At 37.3% G+C, this 22,306-nt stretch overlaps 1 protein-coding gene across 5 annotated transcripts in view; it reads left to right on the plus strand.

Annotated features, from left to right (window-relative positions):
* Window positions 1-22,306, plus strand: part of ATP6V1H (ATPase H+ transporting V1 subunit H) — a 62,200-nt gene that overhangs the window by 17,894 nt on the left and 22,000 nt on the right. For all 5 annotated transcript variants that reach the window (XM_075141871.1, XM_075141870.1, XM_075141867.1 and 2 more), the window contains 8 exons: window positions 2,574-2,678; window positions 3,768-3,821; window positions 6,624-6,721; window positions 8,196-8,388; window positions 11,728-11,906; window positions 12,637-12,762; window positions 15,497-15,598; window positions 20,639-20,752. In XM_075141871.1, the coding sequence (XP_074997972.1) occupies window positions 2,574-2,678; window positions 3,768-3,821; window positions 6,624-6,721; window positions 8,196-8,388; window positions 11,728-11,906; window positions 12,637-12,762; window positions 15,497-15,598; window positions 20,639-20,752 (971 nt within the window). The remainder of the gene's footprint in view (window positions 1-2,573; window positions 2,679-3,767; window positions 3,822-6,623; window positions 6,722-8,195; window positions 8,389-11,727; window positions 11,907-12,636; window positions 12,763-15,496; window positions 15,599-20,638; window positions 20,753-22,306) is intronic.

Consider the following 22,306-nt stretch of genomic DNA (forward strand, 5'->3'; position numbering starts at 1 on the left):
GAAAAAAGGGAGAAGGTGTGGAACCCAAAACAAATCCAACAAAAAGAAGAGATGCAAAAGCAATCACACAGCACCAGCAGACTGATGCCCAGCAAGTGTATCTCTTTGGTCAGCTGTCCCGGCTGTGTCCCCTCCCAGCCTCTTCTCCCCCTGACCCCCAGCCTACTCAGTGGAAGTGTAGAGTGAGAAACAGCGAAGTCCTTGATGTTGTGCAAGCACTGCTCAGCAACAGCTAAAACGTTGGTATGTTATCAACGCTGTTTTGGTCACCAGTCTAAACCACAGCATTATATGTGCTGCTGTGAAGACAATTAAGTCCATCCCAGACAAGCCCAGTACAACCATGTGCGTTTTATGGTATCTGCTGTACTTTGAACCACTGGGTGGTGTTGGTGTATATGGAGTAACTTTTCTGGAATTCTTAATATTCTTCTGTCATCTGTGATGAGAACTGGCCATTTCATCTCAGCAGTTTTTTTTCCTTGGGGGGGAAAGATATGGTTGTATTACTGTAAATTCCTAATGAAGACCACAGTTTCCACCAATAAAACTTGCATTATGGCTTGAAGAGGGAGAAAACTGCATGGATATGAGTTGTTCTTCACTGCGTGTGTTTATGCTGGCATGGTATGGTAGAATCAAATCAGTGGCTCAAACTACAAAACCACATACCTGGCCTGTGTTATGCTCTGGTGGCCGTACTGGCGTAAGGAATTCCAGGCAAGTCATGCTGTTTGTTCTTAGGTGTGGCCAATGCAACTGTGTTTGGGGCTGTGCTGCGACTTGAACAGCGAGCTGGCCTGTTTTCAAGAAAAATGTCAGGCTTTTTTTTTTTTTTTTTTTTAATTAAATCTGACCGATTCACTGCATGGCATGGAATCAGGTTACTTGGTGCAGCTGAAGGAGGATGCTGTTGGGGTTTTTTCATGGTTGTTGGTTTGTGGTAGTTTTTTGGTTTTTGGTGGTTTTTTTTTTGTTTGATTGGGGGTTTTTTGTTATTTTGGGTTTTTTATTTTCTTTTGCGGTATTGCTGCTGAAGACCCATCTTGCAAAACTGCAGTCTGAGCAAACTCGGACAATATTGACTTCTCAAGTGTGCAGGTAAAGTGTAATTTTTAGACCCTTTAGTGCAAACTAATTAGTCTCCCTAGAATGGTGGCTTTAAAATGTATAGTATAGAAATTTCTGTGCCCAGTATTTCTCTGCACACAGATGTGTTATTCAGATACTGTGTTCTTTAGGTACTGCAAAAATACAGAAATAACGTTATAAGTCGCAGAGAACCTCACGTAATGTGAATCCATTTTAAAACACTAAGTTTGTTCCCTTATTGTGCCTTTTACTACTCTTCGTGCATATATTTGTTTTTTTAAGCGCATGAATGTCTTCAAAACGAAGTTTTAGGTTTGTGTTGGTTTTGTTGTGATTTCCCCCCCTTACTGTGCACACTGGAAGACTTTTGCTGCTACATCATTGTATCTGCATAGACAGATAAAGAGACTTGTTTTCTGTGTTGAGGCTCAAATTCTGCTAGGCATGAGTGGTCTCTTATTCAGGGGTCAGGTAGCAGTTTTAACTCAGGAGCATGGTAAGCTAGTGATCTAATATATCATGTTTTAAAGCTGAAGGGATTTTGTAGGATTACTTGGCTGCATTCAGAAGTGGATTTGACGCATTTCAGTGTAGAGATCGTTGTTCCAGATTCTCACTCATAATCCCTCTAGAAATCAGTGGTGGTGGTGCTGCACATCTGAATGCAGTACAGTGGAAGGGTGCCTGGAGTAGTCTCCTCACTGCATCACAGAGCTGTATGCAGGCACACGAACCCCCACCTCGGTAGTTTCTTGGTTAGACTGCCTCCTTATATATAAGCTGGCTCAAATGTTTCTGCAAATAAGGGGCAGGCCACAATGTAGAGTTACTTCAAAGATGATTTGGAAAGGCTGGCGTAAAAATATACTCTTGTCATATGTATTCTTGTCCTATAGGCATAATGAAAATTCTTAACTTGACTACATTTTTACTCCTCAGCTTCATTCTTGAATTCTACCTTCCCTTTTGGTTTTCTGCTCTTCTTTTTCTGGGCTTGAAACTTCTTCCTTCTTGAAGATCACTTGTTTCAGTTTAAGTACAGTAAACTTTAATACTTTGCAATCATTTGTGTGGCATATGCTGTAGTTGCTTAAAGTAAGCCTGCTCATGTATATGTTAGACCATTGAGTGTCTTACTGTTGATGGATTTCTGACTGTAATAGTGTCCTACAGCAGTAGCCCATTGATAGCTCTCCCCCCTTCTGAGTTCTTTGTTGGTGCCTTGTGAACTTCGTCAGAGACAAGTGATAACAGAGACATCTGATAAAACTGTGAAAATATACCAGTTACTAGGAACTAGAAGCAGCAGAAAGCTGAAGAAACAAAATTACGAGGCATGAAGAGTCCCCTACATAGAAAACAGGTAGATTTCTGTAAGAGGCCATCTTTTACCTAAATTCGGTTTCCAGAGCTTATACGACTTTTTACTGAATCCTGAAATTGCTGCATTTGAAAAATCTGTTTATTGCATTCTCTTTCAGGCAGCAAGAATTATTGCCAAACTGGCTGCGTGGGGGAGGGAACTTATGGAAGGCAGTGACTTGAATTACTATTTCAACTGGATTAAAACTCAGCTCAGTTCACAGGTAAAAAGCTACTTCTGTTTAAATGTTACAGTGACTTTGGAAACTGTTTTTCAAGAATGTGAATATATAGATGTGCAAGCATGAGGGTTTTTTTTTGTTTTCTTCTTTTAAAAATGAAATGTTACTTTTTTATTTTTAAAGCTAAATATTCTTTATTCAAATACATACTTTTTAATTTAATAATTTGTATTTTCTACTCCAGTCCTTGAAATTTAAATTAAAAATAAAAGGTAAGGCTTTTTGCCTTTTCTGTTTGTAAATGTTTATTTTCTTCTGGACACTCAGAAAACGTATGATGAGGGTTTTTTTGTCTCCCTGTATTGTTTTGTTTCTCAGAGCTTTTTACTAGGAAGAAAAATTGCATAGCGGCAGGAAGTAATATCAAAACTTTTTTCCAGTTTACTGTAGTACAAAGCTTTTATTTCTAGTCCTGTCACTTGAAACCAAGTCAGTCCTGACTTATTTGGACAGTATTTGTATGCCATTAGCTCAGTCTGAACTGCTTACTGCTGGCTTCTCCTTCAAAGATTAATTGTTCTCCTTTGTATTAATTTTTGGAGATTTTTCTCTCCAGTCCTTGTCAAAACTCAGTGATTTGTCATTCTGTTGTGGCAGAAGTGGATTATGGAAAGCAGAGAAACATTCAGTAGGTTTAGAAGGGGTATTTTTTTTTTCATAGTTTTCCAGACTGGGCTTATTAAAAACGAGTTTTATTTTTACTCTGGAAGAAGAATCTTAAAGTTGGAATTTCCTTCAGAAGGATCCAAGAGAACGGTTTTCAAATTCTGAGATAAAGATGGATAAAAGTCTCAAGTAAATCCACAATTAAATTAAAAAAAAAAAAAGAAAAAAATTTAAATCTTCATATACCAGGATCAGCTCCAACCATATTCTTCTAGACATGGTGTGTGTGGGAAACAAATACAATATATAATCATAATATATTGAGCAAAAAAAGTATCTAATAGATTCTTAATCTTTTCTTTTTATGACTAAAGCAATGGGAGAATTGAAAGAAACTTGGTAACAACTGTTCTGTAAGGGTGAAGGACAGCTCTGATTTTAAACTTTTTTATTTTTTTTTGCTAGAAACTACGTGGTACAGGGGGTTCTGTGGAAACAGGAGCAGTCTCCACAAGTGATGTAAGTATCTCTTTTGAAATCTGTCAATTTGCTATTTTGGTAGGTGATATCCACTCCTCAGATTAAGTAGCAGAGCTGTTCTGGTGTCAGTAATAGAAAGTACTTGGGATCAGAACTGTACGACAACAGAGTGCCAGGTGATGGCGCCAAGAAACAAAAGTGTTTTTAAAACACTGGTTTCACAGAAAATGCTGCAGTGGAAGTATGTACTTTACAAGTTGGTTTGGGTTGTTAAAAATGTAGATGTATCTAGCATTCTCTTTGTTAAAACTTGAAAAAAATTATATGCAATTAATTTAATATTTGAACAATACTGTCTGTTTAGCACTGAACTGTCTGACTTGTAGAAGTAACCTGAGACTAAGAAACTTGTGGCTCTTTTAATGTGCAGAACTTAGAAAAGGCACATCAGATATTGAAGCTAACGTTGTCCCTCAAACCTCTGTAGCATGAAATCACAAGAGTGCTTTCAAAGCTGTAAGCTTTTCGTATGTGAACAGCCTGAATTCAGGGGGAAATGGATTGTCCTTTTCTTATCAGTATTTATACCGATGTCATGTAGCTATGATGGCTGTTGAGCTTGTATAGCAAACACAGGTGATCATCATAACTGGATTTTCTATTTTGTTGTGGCACAATGAGGCGGTTTATCATAGCTTTTTGAATGTGGAATAGGGTTCAGTTTGCTCTTTTGTTCCTTTTGCAACCTGAAAGTGTTCACAGTTTTCAGAAGACTTAAATATGAACCTGGAATTTGTTTCTTTTCTAAATGTAGTCACCGCTTTAAAGCGTTAGCTTCCTGTAGAGAAAAGCCTCTTTAAATTACCACCTGACCAGGGTTTAAAATAGAAAAGATGAAAGACCATCACGCATGACCATGGATAGGGAGTGAAATTATGGCCTGAGTATAGAAGTTGAAGTATTTCAGTATTTCATATGCAGTTCTGTGTGTCATACTGTTAAGTTTTGTTAGGCTGACAGCCCTCTGTCATAGAGCCTTAAAACAATAAATAGTCCTACAGCACGCAACACCACTTGTGGAGCTGTGAGCTCTTCTAACTTGCTTAGAAATCTGTATTCATTGAACTGTAGCACTGAATGGATGTACCATACTACTGCAGGGTCTCAAAGCAGCAGAACTGATAGTGCAAATATGTTCTAGGATAATTAAGTTGGGTAAGGATTGTCTTGGCTTCGTTATTGTTCTGATTTCAGATCTAGCTTGTGCAGGATTTTCAAACAGATCCTGACTAATTTATTTCAGAGTAAATTAGAGATGCAGTCATTTTACACAGGAAATGAGGGTTGGGATCTATTATGAAATTTCAATTACACTAGTGTTGGAAGAGAGTGCTTTTATGACAGACTTTTAAAAAAGAAAACTCCAAGTTCAGTAGTACCCAGGTTGGTGATGCAGAGAAATGAATACATTATTTGGGGTGGGAGGGCTGTCTGTGCGTCTATAGCGGTTTTATTTGCATGGTGTATGAGAGTGAATACCTACCCAGGGAAATGAATGTTCTGTATGATGATTTGGGTCTAGATGTTCAGAATCAGTTTTTTACATAAAGGTCTTAATCTCTGATGAGAGACACAGAATGAATTAATCTTTATTTTAAATTCTGTTTATTGTCTCTTCTCTTTTCTCTTCATATGGGATTGCCCAACTTCTTTACTCCATTAAATGTTTGAAAGGTTTGACCTTGTATTATGTGAGTGATCTACCACAAGACTTTCAAGGCACATATTAAAGAAAAAGGCTTATAGGAAAATAAAACCCCCACATTTTATCAGCAGCATGTGTGAGTATTAGTGAAGATAATGCCAGAAGTTGAGCAAGAAAAGAGAAAAAAACGCCACTTCTGTTGTACCTTGGGGTCTTTCTGTTGCTGTAGTGGGAGGGACAATGGGTTGACCAAAACCCGTTTTTGAACTGCAGCCCATCTTAATGTGTTACTGCACAGAAAATACATGCTTTTAGAGATGAAAAGCTGTTTAACGAGTTTCTTTGTGACTGTTCATGTAGGAGTCTGAATGAAAATAAAACTCAGTGGTGCATCTCAGCGTTTTCCTGATGGGAAAGTTTTAGTCTTATTATTCTTTTCTTAACACAGTATACTATGCTAAGCGTTTAATGAAAAGAAGAAAAAATTAAAATGCAAAGCTAAACTTTGAGGATGATTTTGCATACTCGTTTTTCTAATGGTATCTTTTTGTATAATTATACATCTCCTTATGATAAGCATGGTACTTACTGTATGGCACATGTGTAGGAAAATACACAATTGAAATGACACCACTGCTGTTTTGAGTTGGAGAATGGGAGTAGGAAGAACCTGAGCTCAAGATTCCTTTTTCTACGATGACCTCTAGCAAACTTCTTCAAGCTTGGTAACCAGTTTGCTGATTTATTTCTCAAAGATTGCTCAGTGGAATAACAATTGACTCTGTGGATGAAACGGACTCTGGCAATATAATCAAACAGAAGACAGCCTTCATTCATAGATACTCAAAGAAGGCAAATAGGCTATAAAAATCTGTTATGGTAATGTAAAATGGTTTCACTTTGCATAACACTTCTTTCCTATTCAAAACTCTTCTCCATATATATTTTGCTTCCCACCTCTTCTTGTGAGATTTTTTTTTTTTAAAATAGGGGAATGTAAAGCATTATAATCGTGAGCCTGTTTAACTCGGCAGTGTCACTGAGGAAATGTGTGCTGAAGTATGCCAGTAAAGCCTAGTTTGCACTTACTACCTAACTCTTCTTGTAAGAAGTGATGTGTTCTTCTTTTCACCCAGAGTTCCCAGTATGTACAATGTGTTGCTGGTTGTCTGCAGCTGATGCTCAGGGTCAATGAATATCGCTTTGCGTGGGTAGAAGCAGATGGAGTAAATTGGTGAGCATTTATTTCAATTTATATGTATATACTTGCACTTACAATAGCACGTTCCCCAGTGATCTCTTTTGGAATAGAATTCTATTGCAAAAGACAGCTGCTCTGTTTGAGTACAAAACCTATTTGTTTTCAAACATTAATACAGTCAAATAGACAAATGTAACTTGCAGATATAGGTACCAATGTTGAGGCTTTAATGCTGCTTTACTCTTCATGAAGAACTGCTTAAATAAATATCTGAAGGGGAATACAGCCATTTGTCTTCAGCTGAAGATGCTCTGTTTTTTATTTTATAGAACAAGGACTAACGAAATGAGTTTCTAGTAATCTTCCTTGTCTTTCAGTTTGGAGTTCTTCAGTCTGAAAATATTAGTGAAAGGAGAAACATGTTCTAGTACTAAGCTCATTTTTTTTTTCCGCGTATGCCTTCAAGTAGGTCATTCTTTTATCCAGATTCTCTTCATAAATAGCTCTGCATGAGACTAGGATGTTGTCATTCTTCTTATTTAAAAAATGCTTGTCTCTAAATAATTTTTCTGCCATGCGTGCCTCTGTTGGGGATGGTGGCTGTATGATTTGCACTGTAAGAAAAAATACCCCTGTACTCTGAAATGGAGAAAAGTCAAAGTTGCCAGTGAAGTGAAAGTTCAAAAGATGTTCACGTGTGTCAAGATGACACTATTAAAACAAACTCTTTCACTAAGAAAGCTTTTTAATAAACTGTTAAAGCATTACAATAAGCCTGTGTTTCAACAAGTTTGAATTTGTCTTAATTTTGATAGCAATGATCTTGAAAATACATAATTTTTTTTTTAAATTGAGTTAGCTTTTTTTGGAATGGACCTGTAAATTGCGTATTAAATTTTCAAAACCTCAGCTTCTGCATGATTTCTTCTTGCAGATCTTGTGATATTATTTCTTCTCTAGCAGTGGTTTGTTATATGTGTGATGTGTTATATCTGTAAGCTGTTTTCTGAGAACTCACTTGTTAAATAATGACTACTTCAGCTCATTTCAGACGCTCCTGTGGAGAGATACAATTAAGGAAACAAGTTCAATTTGTGTAGATTTTGTTCTGTCTGTTTACTCCTTCTCTTTCTTAACTCTGAAGGAGTAGCTATGCGTTTCTGTGTTTCTCCTAGAATTGACAAATAATGCTCTAAATGTGCTAGTAGGAAAAGAGTCCCGGTGAACCTGAAGATGGATACAGTACCACATCAGTTCACATGGGAAAAGCTGCTTTAAGGCTAAGGAGGAAATAACTATATCTTTAAAAGACGGCTTTCTGAACAAGCTGCTTGTACAATGATAAATACTGGTGCGGGATACTGTGAAGTGTGTGTTGTATACTTGTCCTCAGCAGCTCTTTCCAATAAGTTCCTGTTAACCATTTCTTTTAATGTTTCAGGGTGGAGTAATGCAATCTATGCAGTCATTATTTAAAAATTAAATGTATACTATGTTAATTTTTCAGTATCATGGGGGTCTTGAGCAACAAATGCGGCTTCCAGCTCCAGTATCAGATGATTTTCTGTGTGTGGCTGCTGGCATTTAGCCCTCAAATGTGCGAATATCTCCGTCGGTATAATATTGTTCCAGTGCTGTCGGATATTCTTCAGGAATCTGTCAAAGAGAAAGTAACTAGGATCATCCTTGCAGCATTTCGGGTAAGTGTCTGTTGACTGCAATTGCACTGCGCTTCTCTCTCAAATGAGTAGGTCTCAAATGTTGCTGAGGCACAGCTGTTCCTGCTAGACTGTGTCAGTAAACTGGACTGAAAGCTTAATTCTCCCTTTTTTTTTGTGAACTGAGTTTTGCAGTAACAGAACAGGAAATAGACATGCTATTACAAGTAATAGACATCTGCTATTCAATGTCGTCTTAAAATAAGGTTGACTAAAAAAACCTATGTTAACACAGGCACTAGTGATTTCCCTCCTTTAGTTCAAGATTCTTTTTTCTACTGGTACTAGTGTAAAACACTTAGTTACTAATACCTGATAAATTTTGCCTTACAAAGCTTTAATTTAGTAATATTATTTTAAACGTGCATATGTTTGTCCAATTGACTGACTTAGAAATTATTTTTATTTACTAGTCCAAAAATCTTTTCTTGGTGGCTCTGTCAAGATGAATGAGTGTAAGAGTGATTAGTTGACTTACTATGTCCATGTTACCTGAAAATCACTGGTCCTATTTAAGATAATTTGAAATAACTGAGCACTGAGGCTTGATGTTTTCATTGTGAGAGTGCCAGTTTGTGGTCATGAATGCTAATTGTGCATGTGCACATAGTTTTATGTGCATGCTTCTCAAGTGTCTTGTATGTAATACAGGAATGCTATAACAACTTGTAATACTCTCTTAAAACAGGACTTGTATCCTGAGTAGGAGATGTAGATCTTGGAAACTATTTGTTTTCCTGAGTGTTGACTGTGTTCCAGTAGTAGGTATTGCAAGCTAATTAGGATGGGGAGAGGAGAATTGTTGCTTACTGACTTGCTGATCAGCAATAATGAGCTGTGTGAAGATGCTTACACTGTGATTTAAATGGCTTCTCTAGCCAAAAGCATCTGCCACTTTGAAAAATTTCTGGATAAGGTAGATCATAAGAATATGCTATTTATCCTGTCGAAGGAGATCAGTGGCGTGAGGTATTCAGTAGGGGCTATTCTTACTATGTAGACCTCTGTAGATGTTCTAGTGTTCTTTAGGATCTTAATGTTAGGATTAAGCAGGGACCTATAGCAAGACAGCTTGGGGGGAAAAAAAAGTTCAGGGGCTCAGCAGTTTATATTCAACTTCTTCCAATTCTGGGATCATAAAAAGTAGGAGAAATAATTGCTAGTTCTTAGATTTAGTGTGTTTTGCAAGAGGAGACAAAAATGAAGCCAAGTTCTTTTAATAAATAAAGGCTAAGAAAGAATAAGATGGTTCTGTTACAGGCTTCGGGGAAATTAGCTTAGCTGTTTTCTTTCTCCAACATTAAAGACTAGTGTTGGCATGAAAATGAGCTTATAAACTGGCAGCCAGGAAATAATAGATTAGAAATTAGACACCAGAGCTGTGAGTTCTGAAGCAAAACTAAAATAGGTAGCAGAGGCAAAATAGCCCTTTTCCTGTGTGAGAGGCCACAGTATCAGTTTATGGGGGGGAAAAAAAAAGGTGAATTGCGTAAAGGACTAGGCTTGATGATTCCCCAAATCATCCCTACTGCCTGTGCATTACTGAAGGTATTCCGTGAGTCTTGACAACTTGCATATGTCTTCTCTACTACTCGATTTCTCCTAACTTGACCTGTTTCACTTCTTTGGCAAGTTAATTGCCTGAAGTATGTAACTGTAATGTAATTTTTTTCTATAAAGCAACAGGTATTGGGTACTTCGGTCTACTTTGAATCAATTACTCTCTCTCTTTACCTATTAAAATATTTTTTCCTCATTTTTCATACTTTTATTGTCTTTTATGTCTGTTTCCTACTTGTAACTCATTTTGTACCTCAAGATTTTTTTTATCACTGAGTAGTTTACTGATACATTCTATTTAGTCCTGTGTTTGTACTTTCCTAACACGTCCTTTCAATTTTGCTATAAAAAACTTGAATATCTCACTATGGTATGAGATAGGTAATAATATTTGGAGTAGCTTCCACATCTGCTTATAATTCTCTTCATTAGGAGTTCTTTGGAAACTTTATCTACCTGCTCCTTGAACTTCTTGAATTTTGTCTTTTAAGATGCATTATTGTTCTCTTTCTCTCATTCGCACTTTTAACTCTAAGTAATGTAGCATTACTTTCTGTAAATTTCCTTTTACTTCTCAGTTCTCTTACTCAAATAGAAACAGGTTTTTTTGCACATTAAAACTAATTGTATGTGGCCATTAAAAGCAGTAGTATGACTTACTTTCAGTATGCAAGTTTTAACATTTGTATGCAGTGTTCTGCCTTACTAACCGATATTATGTCTGATATCTTAGAAACCTTAAGTGTAATGGTTCTGTGACATGAATGAGAGTGATGCAGTCAAATTCCTTCTATATGGTTTCATTGCTTATTTCTGGTAGGTGTTAAGGCTTATTTATATGAACATGTGTTCTGTTTGTTAAGGACTTTGTCTTTTATATGGAATTCACGTTTTCAGCTTTATCAAAAAGTGCAGGTGGCTAGCTCTGATTGAACAACGTAATTTGAAGCTGATTAAATTGAGTAAAAATGTAATGAATAAATTACATTGGAACTTGACTGTTACATTCTGTGCTTGTAATTCCAGTCTTACCAACAAGCTTCTGTTTGAATAAAAACGTCTAGTTGGAATATTCCCAAATTCAAAAGAAGCTAATCTAATCCAGGTGGTAACTCTTGAGTTGGAAAGATGACTTCAGGTTGTTTGGGGTGGTTTTTTTTTTTTTAAGGCTTTCCTGCTTTATGCTATTGCTGCACAGAAAGAGAAAATGATAATCCCAGATAAAAGTAGTTGTTTATGGCAGAGACTCTGGGATTTGGGATATAAGCCTGTCCTTTTTCTTTGAATAGTCTGTGTGGTCAGCCTGATTTGATGTGGAAAACGATCAAAGCAGGTGAATTAATACTTTCTAGTGTTGAAGGTAGCATACCATCTAGGAGGAAAAAGATTTAAGTGACCTAAACTTGAATGCAGTGGTGGTTGTGCTTTTCGGCACATCATTTGCATTACGTCTACCTTGCAAGATGGAGCCTTTTTTTTTTTTTTAAAGTTCCTCTTCATCTGCTGTAGTGACAGATATGAATACTCCTCCTGTGTAGTAAGGTCAGTCCTAGGCAACTGACGCCACTAAATGTACGTGCAAAGCAGCCACTGTGTGGTAGACTCATACTTTACTTCTTTGGACAGATTATTTCGGGAAGTGGTCAATTCTGTCACTTACTAAATTAAAAAGTGACAGTAAGAATTTTTTAAAAATACCACTTTGTTTCAAAGTAGTCTGTTCTTAAAACAAACAAAATAAATAATTTTTTACTTCCCTAGAATTTGTTAGAGAAATCTACTGAGAGAGAAACTCGCCAAGAATATGCTCTTGCCATGATTCAGTGTAAAGTTTTAAAGCAGCTAGAGAATTTGGATCAGCAGAAATATGATGATGAAGACATAAGTGAAGATATCAAATTTCTACTGGACAAGCTTGGTGAGAGCGTGCAGGACCTTAGGTATGCTTTGCAGTGTGAACTTTAAAAAAATGCAATTATATGAACATCGGTAAAACTTTCTTCTTTTTTAAGGCTAAATAATATACAGAATTATGATACGTAAATGCCAGTTGATAAGGTAGAGCATACAGAGATGCTGGTCGTATATAAAAGTTTCCTTCTAAATGAGTATTTACAGGCTGAATAGAAAATAAATCTGAGTCTAAGCTGAATACTACCTGATTAGAATACATCTTGCTGTCCAGATTAACTCAAGTTTTTGCTAGTGTTTACCTAGTTCTTGCTCTTGTGCATAAATTGAACTTCATATTGTAGTTCATGTCAAAGGTTTAATTGGATGAAAGGCAAGGACTGGTATCCTTGGTTGGAGAAGTTAAAACCTAGAAAACAGGCAAAGCAGCCAATTGAATTCCCAAATGCTGTGGTTGTGTGGCGTGGGTTTTTCCTCTTTTTTTTTTTTTTTTTTTTTTCCTTCAGGAATTGTTTTGGGGTGGATGGAAGGGTATGTTTGAAAACAAATTTTTCTCTTGCCTTTCATGCCTTTCCTTATTATTAAAGTGTTGAACTCTGAGACAGGGAACAGTTCTCACGCTCTGCAGAGAGCTGTCTTCCAAATGTGTCACAGCAAGTTGTGCTCCAGCTTTGTCTTTCTAGAGATGGGCTTGGACACAGTTCAAATTCTGTTCATAGAAGCTTAGCCAGTACTTCATTTAGATCTTTTGTGTTGCAGCTCCTTCGATGAGTACAGTTCTGAGCTCAAGTCAGGAAGACTGGAGTGGAGTCCTGTACACAAGTCTGAAAAGTTTTGGCGGGAGAATGCTGTAAGACTAAATGAGAAGAATTATGAACTACTGAAGTAAGTTTTCAAGTCTTGAAATCACGTAATTCTTTAATATTTTTTGTGTTCAACTGAACCTGTATCTAATACAGGTTTTACATTTCAACACGAAATAATGTGTAGAATGAAAGCAAGTCAGAACATCTTGCTATTTTTAGAATGTATGGTTCTTACTCATGTATGGTTTGTTTTGTTCAAAAGCAGAATTGTTTATTTGCTTTTACTGTATTGATGATGATGATAGAGGGAATACCTCTAGCTTAACTTGCATGCAAATTTGTGCTGTTGACTCTTTTCATCTTTCACTTGAAAAACAGCTATACTAATTGATGTAATTAAAAATGTTTTTACCATATCTTAGTCTTAGTTTTGTGTTGAGTGTTGTTGTTGACCTGAATAATGAACTCCTGTCTTAAATACTTGGGGGTTGAAAGTTGTGGTACTGTTGCATGGAAAATCTGACTTGCTGGATTACTTTGCAGTCTATTTTGTCTTGGGACCGTGTTAGATTGTTAGATGAAGTGAAGCTGAAGCTCATCTTTCCTTCTAGAGTCAAGAACTTATTTGATGGCTTCTGAAAGTATGTACTCAAAAGATGTCTAAGTCTTAAATAGCTTGTAGGAGCTCTTAGTTGTTTAACTGCATTGTCATTAACTGATAATATGTGGTGTTCTTCCTGTTCAGTATTTGCTAATAAGTGCTAGACCTAACAGAAATCAGGAGGTCAAGTGGCACATCTGAGATGTTAGAAGGCATGGCAAGAGCAAGCTGTTCCTAAGCTTTCTGTGCATTTCAGTCTGCCCTGAAACCTCACCAAAACAAGTCTGATAAATTCCTCCCTGAGGGCATATTGCTAAATATGTAGGATTATAGACTTAAAAATTTTAGATGCTGCCAACTGCAACATGAAGTTGATGTTGAGGCTTAGTATTTCCTGTAGCAATTGCAGTGTTTTGCTGTATTCATCTCTCCTGGTTCTGGGACTGTTAGGTAAATTTATTATTGTGCTTGTGCTGCCACAAAGACAGTGATCTACAATAGTTCCTTTAAAAACATTCCCCCCCACTCCCTCCAGCAAACACCCCCACCCAACCACCACCCCCTACGTGAGGAGATTCTTGCACCTCAGAACTTCTTTTTTGCGTTGTAAGGCATTTGACAGACAAACCTTTCTTTGCTTCAAGCCACGTAATTTTATTTTCCCTTATCTGCCAGCTTGCTTGTTTTCTAACTCTAATATACTTAAGCTTCCTGTTAAACTTACTTTTTTTCCTGCCTTCTGCCATTATTGACGACTTAAGCAAGTGATGCTTGACTTGTATTTTGTTCAACAATATTGTATGGATTTTCAGTGCCTTCTGATCAGTGTTATGGTTCAAGATTCTGCTCCTACTTCTTGTCCAAATTAGGAGTTTTTTTAAAAGGGAAAGTGCTTCATCTGTCACTTTCTGGCCTCTAGGGAGGCAGTGGCTGTGGTAATTTAATTTTACCAGAATGTTCGTTTTTAGTTCCAATTGAATTTTTAACCTACCTAACTATTTCAACTTGTTACTAACTTTCTGTGATTAGAACACATCTCACTAAGGGTAGCTGAATCTAATTTTCCAGTGATCTGTATATTTAACCTGTTAAACTTATTATTAGTGCCTAACCTTCATATCTGTGTCAGTTTTTCCCCCTCCTCATTATGGACTAGAGAAAAGTTACTGGTAGCTGTTTTCCACTAAAACTGATTAAACTACTTAATTCGAAAATGCAGACAATATTAAGAGCTGAGAAACTGTTTTCTAATTCTTACAGGTATTTCTAATTCTTCTCTGTATTTCTGTTCATGCTAACAAAATAACTAATATGAAATTGGATTCAGTTACAAAGTTAGATTTCATCAATTCAATCTTTGAGTTAGGACAGAACTGCTTTTTAGACCACAACAGTTGTCTGAACGAGTGATGTTTTTGAGATAAAGTTGATGGTCTTGAACCAAGAGAAGTTCATAGTTGCACAGACCAAAGAACTCGGTGTGCTGCTTTGTTCTCAACTGCTAGGATGCCTTTTAATTTTTAAATGACTTTATAAGTGTTCTACCTAAAATTCTGCCCTTTTTGTCCTTCTATCCCGTATTGAGCAAAGCTACTGTTCTAAGGTGAGGGGAGGAATAGAGTTGGGGAAAGGCTGATAGCAGGCTTGTGATACCCCCCTTGCTGTGTCATGAGCAATGTGGCCTTATCAATTTCTGAATCCATAGTGCAGGATCCATAGTGCAGGAGCTGGGAGGAGCATGCAAGCATGACTGGGGTCTATTGTATAACAAAGCAGCAGCATCTGTTGGCCTTGTGTAGGCTTTGTGTTTGTGTCCCACCCCTGTCCCAGCCTATAAATATTTACACGTTTGGTTAGTACAGCTTATCTTGAACTCAAAACTGTTGGTCTTGAAGCCAATGTATAAAAAAAGGAGCTATTTTGTAAACCTTGGTTATAGGTATTTGTAGATGCGTCTCACTAAATTCACTCTAGTGAATGCTTTTAATAATTCTGTTAATTAGGGCAGGATCTCCATTGTTTTAAGTGCAACTGCATGTTTGGAAAAAGTTCTATTCTAGCTTTGCTGTTTGGGTGACTTGTGAAGCATTTTTATGGTTACAGGCGTTGTTATTTTAAATTATCAGTGATTTAAAAAAACAACGACGAGGAAAACCCAGGACAAAACCCCAAACCAAAACCTGCGAGTTGATTGTTTCAAATCCTTTCCTAGAATCCTGACAAAACTTCTGGAGGTTTCTGATGACCCACAAGTGCTGGCTGTAGCTGCTCATGATGTGGGAGAATATGTACGACACTATCCCCGTGGGAAACGGTAAGAAAAAAGCCAATATGTTGTTACTCAAGAGACTAGCTAGAGCGTATACTTTGCCTGTGGCTTTTTTGCGTATTTCTATTAAAATATGCTACTTAGGGATTGCAGGTTATGCTTAAGTTTAATTCACTGCGAAGGTGAGAAAACAAACTAGATCAGATGAGAAAATACAAAGTAGGTCTTTGACTTAATATATTTCACTGTCTTTTAATAGTGCAGGTAACCTGTGTCTAAAGAAGTCTTGAATAAGTTGTTTAGATTAAAGCAGAAGAGGTGCACCAGAAGAAATTAAAAAGCTACCAGGAATTTAATCAACATATCATTTTTACCCTTTATTATGACTATTGGACTACAATTATTGGACTTCCAATAGGGATGGACTATTTCAACAATAATTAAGTCTATTTTGTGACTTAAGACTACTGAGACAAGATTTTTCTCACAAAAAATTGCTATTGTAATTTCAGTGATGTTAGCACAGATTCAGTTATCACTCTTCTATTTTAACATGTTTTCTTTTTGCTACACAAATACACATTTTGGTGAAAGTGTTAATGTTTGTTGTAAACCTGAATTCCTGTCAAAATATACAGGCAGACATTGCTGTAGTTTCTTGCTTTGTTTTGTCTTAAAAACCTGTGAGCAAAGATGATTGCTGAGTAATTGCATCTCTAAGGTAAAGAGACTACTGAAGCAGAAAGGGACCTTTGGTTTTTGCAGGAATCATGCTCATCAGTCACCCAGAGGACATGTGACTTAATTTTTGTAGCAGAGAAGTGGTCTGTTTCTGATTTCTGCATAGGGTTTAATGGGGAAGATGAGAATGGTCTTCTAGGCTTGTTGGGAATTTCATGAACACTTCTTGTGCAGACTGCTATCTTGACAGTAGTAAAATCACAAACAACAGACTGAAACTTCATGCCATGTATGTGCTAGAAAGATTTGTTCACTCTAGAAAGACTCACAGCCCTTGTAGTCTTGTAAGCAACTTGAACTGAAGATATTTTTAGATTATTGGCACAAGTTAACTGTTTCCTACATCCATTAAGAAAGATCAGAGGTGTTTAGTGTGTATCACTTGTATTGAGCAGTGCTGTGGATTTGCTAATTAGCTCCTGTGTCTTCCAAAAGGGATTTATGACAACTGGTATTTGGAGGGGAGGCAAGATATCCTCCCCATGGCATTATGTGGCGTAATGCTTGGGGTAGTACAGCCATGCAGTTGCTGGAGCAAAGCTATGAAGTCGGATGAGTGGATAAATAGGACTTATATCTCTCTCTCTGTAGTTGGGAAAAGGTACTGCTGGTGGGACCACAGCTCCGCTCAGCTCCCAGGCTGTTAAACCTATTCAGAAGCGCGTCAGCCTTCAAAAGGAGTGGCCATCAGCAAATAAGAAGTGTCCTAGAACTGTTCTAACCTACGTTCTTATATCAAATTCTAGTACTTTAGCTGCTTTCTGCTTACGGACTTGGCTTATTTAGCTTTCTGTTCTGATGGACAAACTAAAATGTCTCAATCTCTTTCTCTTAAAGAATTTCCTTTGTAATCCAGTGTATTCTATCTAAGGATGACTGCAGCAGTTTTAAGACTAAAAGCTTAAAATACCTAAGGACTGTGTGTCAGTTCCCACATAATAGTCCATTTCTTACCATGATGTTTTTTGATATATAGTCGTTCGCTGCTCCCACGCCTGGTTGGCATTTCACACTCTCATTGCATGACTCACTTTGAGAATGGATGCTATTCGTTGGTGTAGAAGAATAAGAGAATTCAAGTGTCTTAAATACTTTTGTTTCCTTTAGGTGTTTATCTTCAACTCTTAACTGGATTGTCCTTCAGCCTTTGAAGGTTGCAGAGGTGAATTAGAACCTAAAACTTCTTGAGTTTATCTGCTGCGCACAGCGGAGACCTAGAGTTACAGTTCTGGCTAACCTTTCCCTTTGTCTGACAAAAGAAAATGTTTTGTTAAACTAAATACTACATTTTTGATTGGCTGTTCTGCAATGTTGTCAGCTTAAATAATTTTAACTTGCCTTTAAAATTGCACATTGTGGACCAAGTTCTCAAGGCAATAGCACCTTCTAATGGGCTTCTAATGAGGCTCACCAACATGCATTTTCTGACAATGTAACAGCAGAAATAAAGTACGGCATTGGTGTTTCCTGTCACTGAAAATAAATGTAGGCTAAACGTCAGCCTCCAGTACAACTTCCATGTGGCCCAAGGGTTACTGCTGTGTAAGGTCAACACTTTGAATCACCTGAATGCCGTGAACATGGGTTTTACGTTTTGCATGTACCGGAGATTGACACCTAGAGCCATTCCCTTCTTTAGCTCATGATTCAGAAACAGCTTAATTGCATTCCCTTTTTCAGCTTGGTCTGCTTTTAGATATGTAGTGTGGATTTTATATTAAGATTTTCTGCTATAATGGTCTAAACTGTTCTCATTTGTCTTCATCTTCTGTTTCCTCTTTCTCCCTTTAAATGGGTCATGTTAAAATCAGGCTCTTCAGCATCCAGAAACTTGTTTGAATTGCTACTGTTTTGACTTAGTGCACTGTTATTATGGGGAACAATCCCTGCAGAAGATAGGCACGTACCATAACTGGCCCACTGGGCTCTATTACTGCTGTAAAGTAAGCAGAAGTTGAGGAGAGGGAAAACAGAACTAAAAGTAGTGTTTTGAGCAGGTTTGGAACTTGAAGGAACGGGATTCACTGTGAACCTTCCTCACAGTTGCTTACTGTAAAACACGTGGCTGGGAAGTGATTTGTACCAATAAGCAGTGTTATGCAAGAACAGTAACGCTGTTCTTTGACTTTTCATATTCCCAGCCACAATTTCGGTGATGTGCTGTGATCTGGAATACTCTATTTCCATTTGTGATTATAGGATTTTATCTTTTCATTTTTTCTTGCATGCTTCTAGCATGAGGAAGCTTTTGAGTTTAATGCCTTTATCTCCTTTTAATTCTGAAAATTCAGTGTTTAAGACAGTCCTCTAATGAGGAAAAAATTCTTGTTTGTGTTTTATAGTCTTGTCTTTATGTGCAGTGGATTATATTTAACTCACAATTAAAAATGTGAGGCAGCCTGTTGTGGTTTAACCCAGCAGGCAGCCAAACACCACACAGCTGCTCGCTCACTCCTCCTCCACCCCCTCCTTCCCCCCCCCCGTGGGATGGGGGAGAGAATCGGGGGGGGGGGGGGAAAAGTAAAATTTGTGGATTGAGATAAAGAGAGTTTAATAGAACAGAAAAGGAAAGGAAAATAATAATAATAATAATAATAATAATGGTGGTAGAATATACAAAATCCGTGATGCACAATGCAATTGCTCACCACCTGCTGACCGATGCCCAACCTGTCCCCAAACAGCAATCGCTACTTCCTGGACCATGCCTCCTATTTATATACTGAGCATGATGTCATATGGTATGGAATATGCCATTGGCCGGTTGGGTTAGCTGTCCTGGCTATGCTTCCTCCCAGCTTCGTGTGCACCTGGCAGAGCATGGGAAGCTGAAAAGTCCTTGACTAGCGCAAACACTACTTAAGAACAACAAAAACATCAGTGTGTTATCAACATTATTCTCATCCTAAATCCAAAACAGCACTAGGCAGAAAATTAACTCTATCCCAGCTGAAACCAGGACATAGCCTAAGGCAGGCATAAAAGTTTTTTGAATCTGTTACATTTCTAATAACTTCTTGAATTCTTGGCGAGGATTTTCCAATTTAAAACAGTTGCACTTTTCTGAATGCATTCCTGTTGTATGAACCATCCTTACATGTTTTAATACTGTTGGGAATTAATATTCCCTGTGGTCTGCAGGATGGTTTTGACTGAGTTATAAAATGAAATGGGAAATTCTCTTTTTCATCTCCATGCTATGTCTTTATACTGTTCTGCAGTTTACAAAAACATGTTGTGTTGTGCAGCAGTAATGCATTAATTTGGCCATGAAAAGAACAGTAATAAAAGCAGACAGCTAATGCAAGCTTAGAATGGCAGATTAGCATCAGTAATGCAAACGATAGCCTCTTCACAGGATATTATGTTTAACTGCTCAGTGACCTGTGAGAGAACTGATGTAAAAAAAACATATGCAAGTCAGTGAGTAATCAGTTTATACATTCCTTGCAAATTCTCTCCAAACTTTCTTTGTTATGACAGACCAAAATGCTGCATGTAGAGAGTCATCTGGATGGTGATACTTTTTCAGGTTTGAAGTGTGTTGCCTTTCAATTGTTTTTAAGAAATTATATATTCATGACATGTGATACAAGGTTTCATCAGTATTTCATGTGGGATTTGGTATAGCTATTAAAAAGCTATGGCTGACCACTATGGTGAAGTTTGTAGTGAAAGATGCAGCTCAAACATACCGTTTTTCTGGAAATGGTAACTTAGCAGCCAGTTCTGCATCTTGTGCAAGAATAGGTGTGGCTGTAGTACAGTTTGAACGGCAAAAAGTGCTATGAGGAGTACCAAGTGGCTGGTTTAATAGGTGTTGGTGTGATTACAAGCATTTTTTCTGGATTAGGCAGTGCTGGACTGAATTGGGGCTTTATTCTTGCAAAAAATGGAGTGACCTGGTTATCATCAATTTATGGAGGGAGGGCACTACCTCCTCCTAAATAATAATCGATAGTGCTGTACCCGGCCAATATTGAGTTCTTTAGCAAACCGGGTAAAGTAAATAACCTTCTCTGAAAAGGGCTTCTTCCTTGATTGTTGTTTATTTCAGAATTTGTGGAAGTAGGTAGTGGGTAGCAAACAGAGGAGTCCAGTACAAACACTTTCTGATGTTGTGAATTCTAAAAGAAAAAAAAAAAATTCAGTAGGCAGTATGAGGTCTGCATTTGTAACATGTCAAATAAGATGTATATGTTAGGAAAGAAATACTTTAATAAAAGTAAATACAATGTGACTTAAACTTAACCTCTTAATGCCTTGAACATGAAGTGGTTGGATAGGATAGCTACCCAGAAGCTGAAGTAATGTCAAAAAACCTGCTCCCCTCTTCTCTTTCAGAGTCATTGAACAACTTGGTGGTAAACAGCTGGTAATGAACCACATGCATCATGAAGACCAACAAGTTCGTTATAATGCACTACTGGCTGTACAGAAGCTGATGGTTCACAACTGGTATGTGAAGATTGTTTAACATACTACTAACAGTAAGAAATATTGGGCTGTGGAGAGAGGATTCACAACAATTGTTTAAGGGGGGGAATAATATTTCAATGTGGTAAGACTGCAATGCTTAAATGATAGAGCAATATGATGCTGATGTGTGAGATCTTAGCTAGTTTTTCTGTGTATTTTTGCTGCAGTTGAATTGAGTAACTTGACCTTGCATGATTGAATGTCACATGAGTAATTCACTCGAACAATATATTTTAACTTATTTGAACTGCTTAATATTTAATACGAGCTGTAATTTAGGCTTGCAAAACTACAGTCTTCAAAAAGTTAAGAATGTATATAGGTATTTTAGCAAGCTTACTTAATCTCAGCTGAAGGAATCAGTAGCTTTATGTAGTTGTAAGAGTTGATGCTTCAGATACTTAATTGGCAGTTGCTTTGCAAAGTGCATGCCTGACCATTCTTTTGCATTGTTGTTCTTTGCCCTAGTCCTTTCCCCCACTCTACACTGTTATGTTTCTTTTGCCATTTTAAGGGGTGCAAGTACAATTTTTCTTGAGCTCCTGGAGTTGCAGAAGCTTATGGGCTGGGAACCTTCTGTAGCAGAGAAATACACATTTAAATAACCTACTGTGACAAATCCAGAATTAACATTCTCCACCTGTAAGGAGTACTTCAGTAAATAGCATTGAATTTCTGAATGTGTGGAGATGGAGACTAAATGTGTGGTCATGTGCAACCTAATTTTGGGGCAGTATTGTATATTACACTCCACCCTGATGAAATTGAAAATCACTCACTGGTATCTCTTTCTTCAATTGCTGAGAATAGCATTTGAAGTGAGGTTTTTCTTTCATTGTTTGTTGACTAGTTCTCTGACTCGTTCTCTAATAAAGCTCCGAAACCCCTGAAGTCCTGGCATGTTCTGCCACAGAATTTGCTGGTGGATGATGCTGCCTTTCCAACAGAGTACGGGACCTTTACAGTGAAGCATTGAAGGGCTGAAGTTCTGAAAAACTTCAGTGTTCACATAACAACTTTGTATAACTTGCCAAACTAATTAGGTATGCTAAGCATAAAGCATGGAGAATTAAAAATACTAATTAGGAGTTCTTAATCTGATTATTAATAATGATTTCACCAAAGCTCGTATTTCCAATTTGGCATTGCCTTAGAGAAAGATAAAATGCAACAGTACATCTGAGTACATTGGAACATAGATGTTGAGATACAAAGAACTAATTTAATTTTGAATTTAAACAACCTTTCATTTCTGAAAAACTTGGTGCTTGGAAGTATCTATAACTTCTATCAGTTTTTTCGCTTCTGACACAATGTGATCTTTTTTAATGGCTGAGTAGTGATGATGCTAACAGTGTGAAAGTGGTAGGGGAACATTGCTTATCAAGCACATTCTGACAGGTTAAGTCACCTACTTGCTGTAGAAGACAGGCTAGCAAGGCTAACAAAAAGCTCCTGTCCCCTCTCCCTGCAGTGTATTTTCTGTAAAACAAACCTAGTTTTTCCCCTTTCTTCTGAAGAATATGGGTTTTA

This window comes from Calonectris borealis, chromosome 2 (assembly GCF_964195595.1).
Source record: "Calonectris borealis chromosome 2, bCalBor7.hap1.2, whole genome shotgun sequence".
Taxonomy (NCBI): domain Eukaryota; kingdom Metazoa; phylum Chordata; class Aves; order Procellariiformes; family Procellariidae; genus Calonectris; species Calonectris borealis.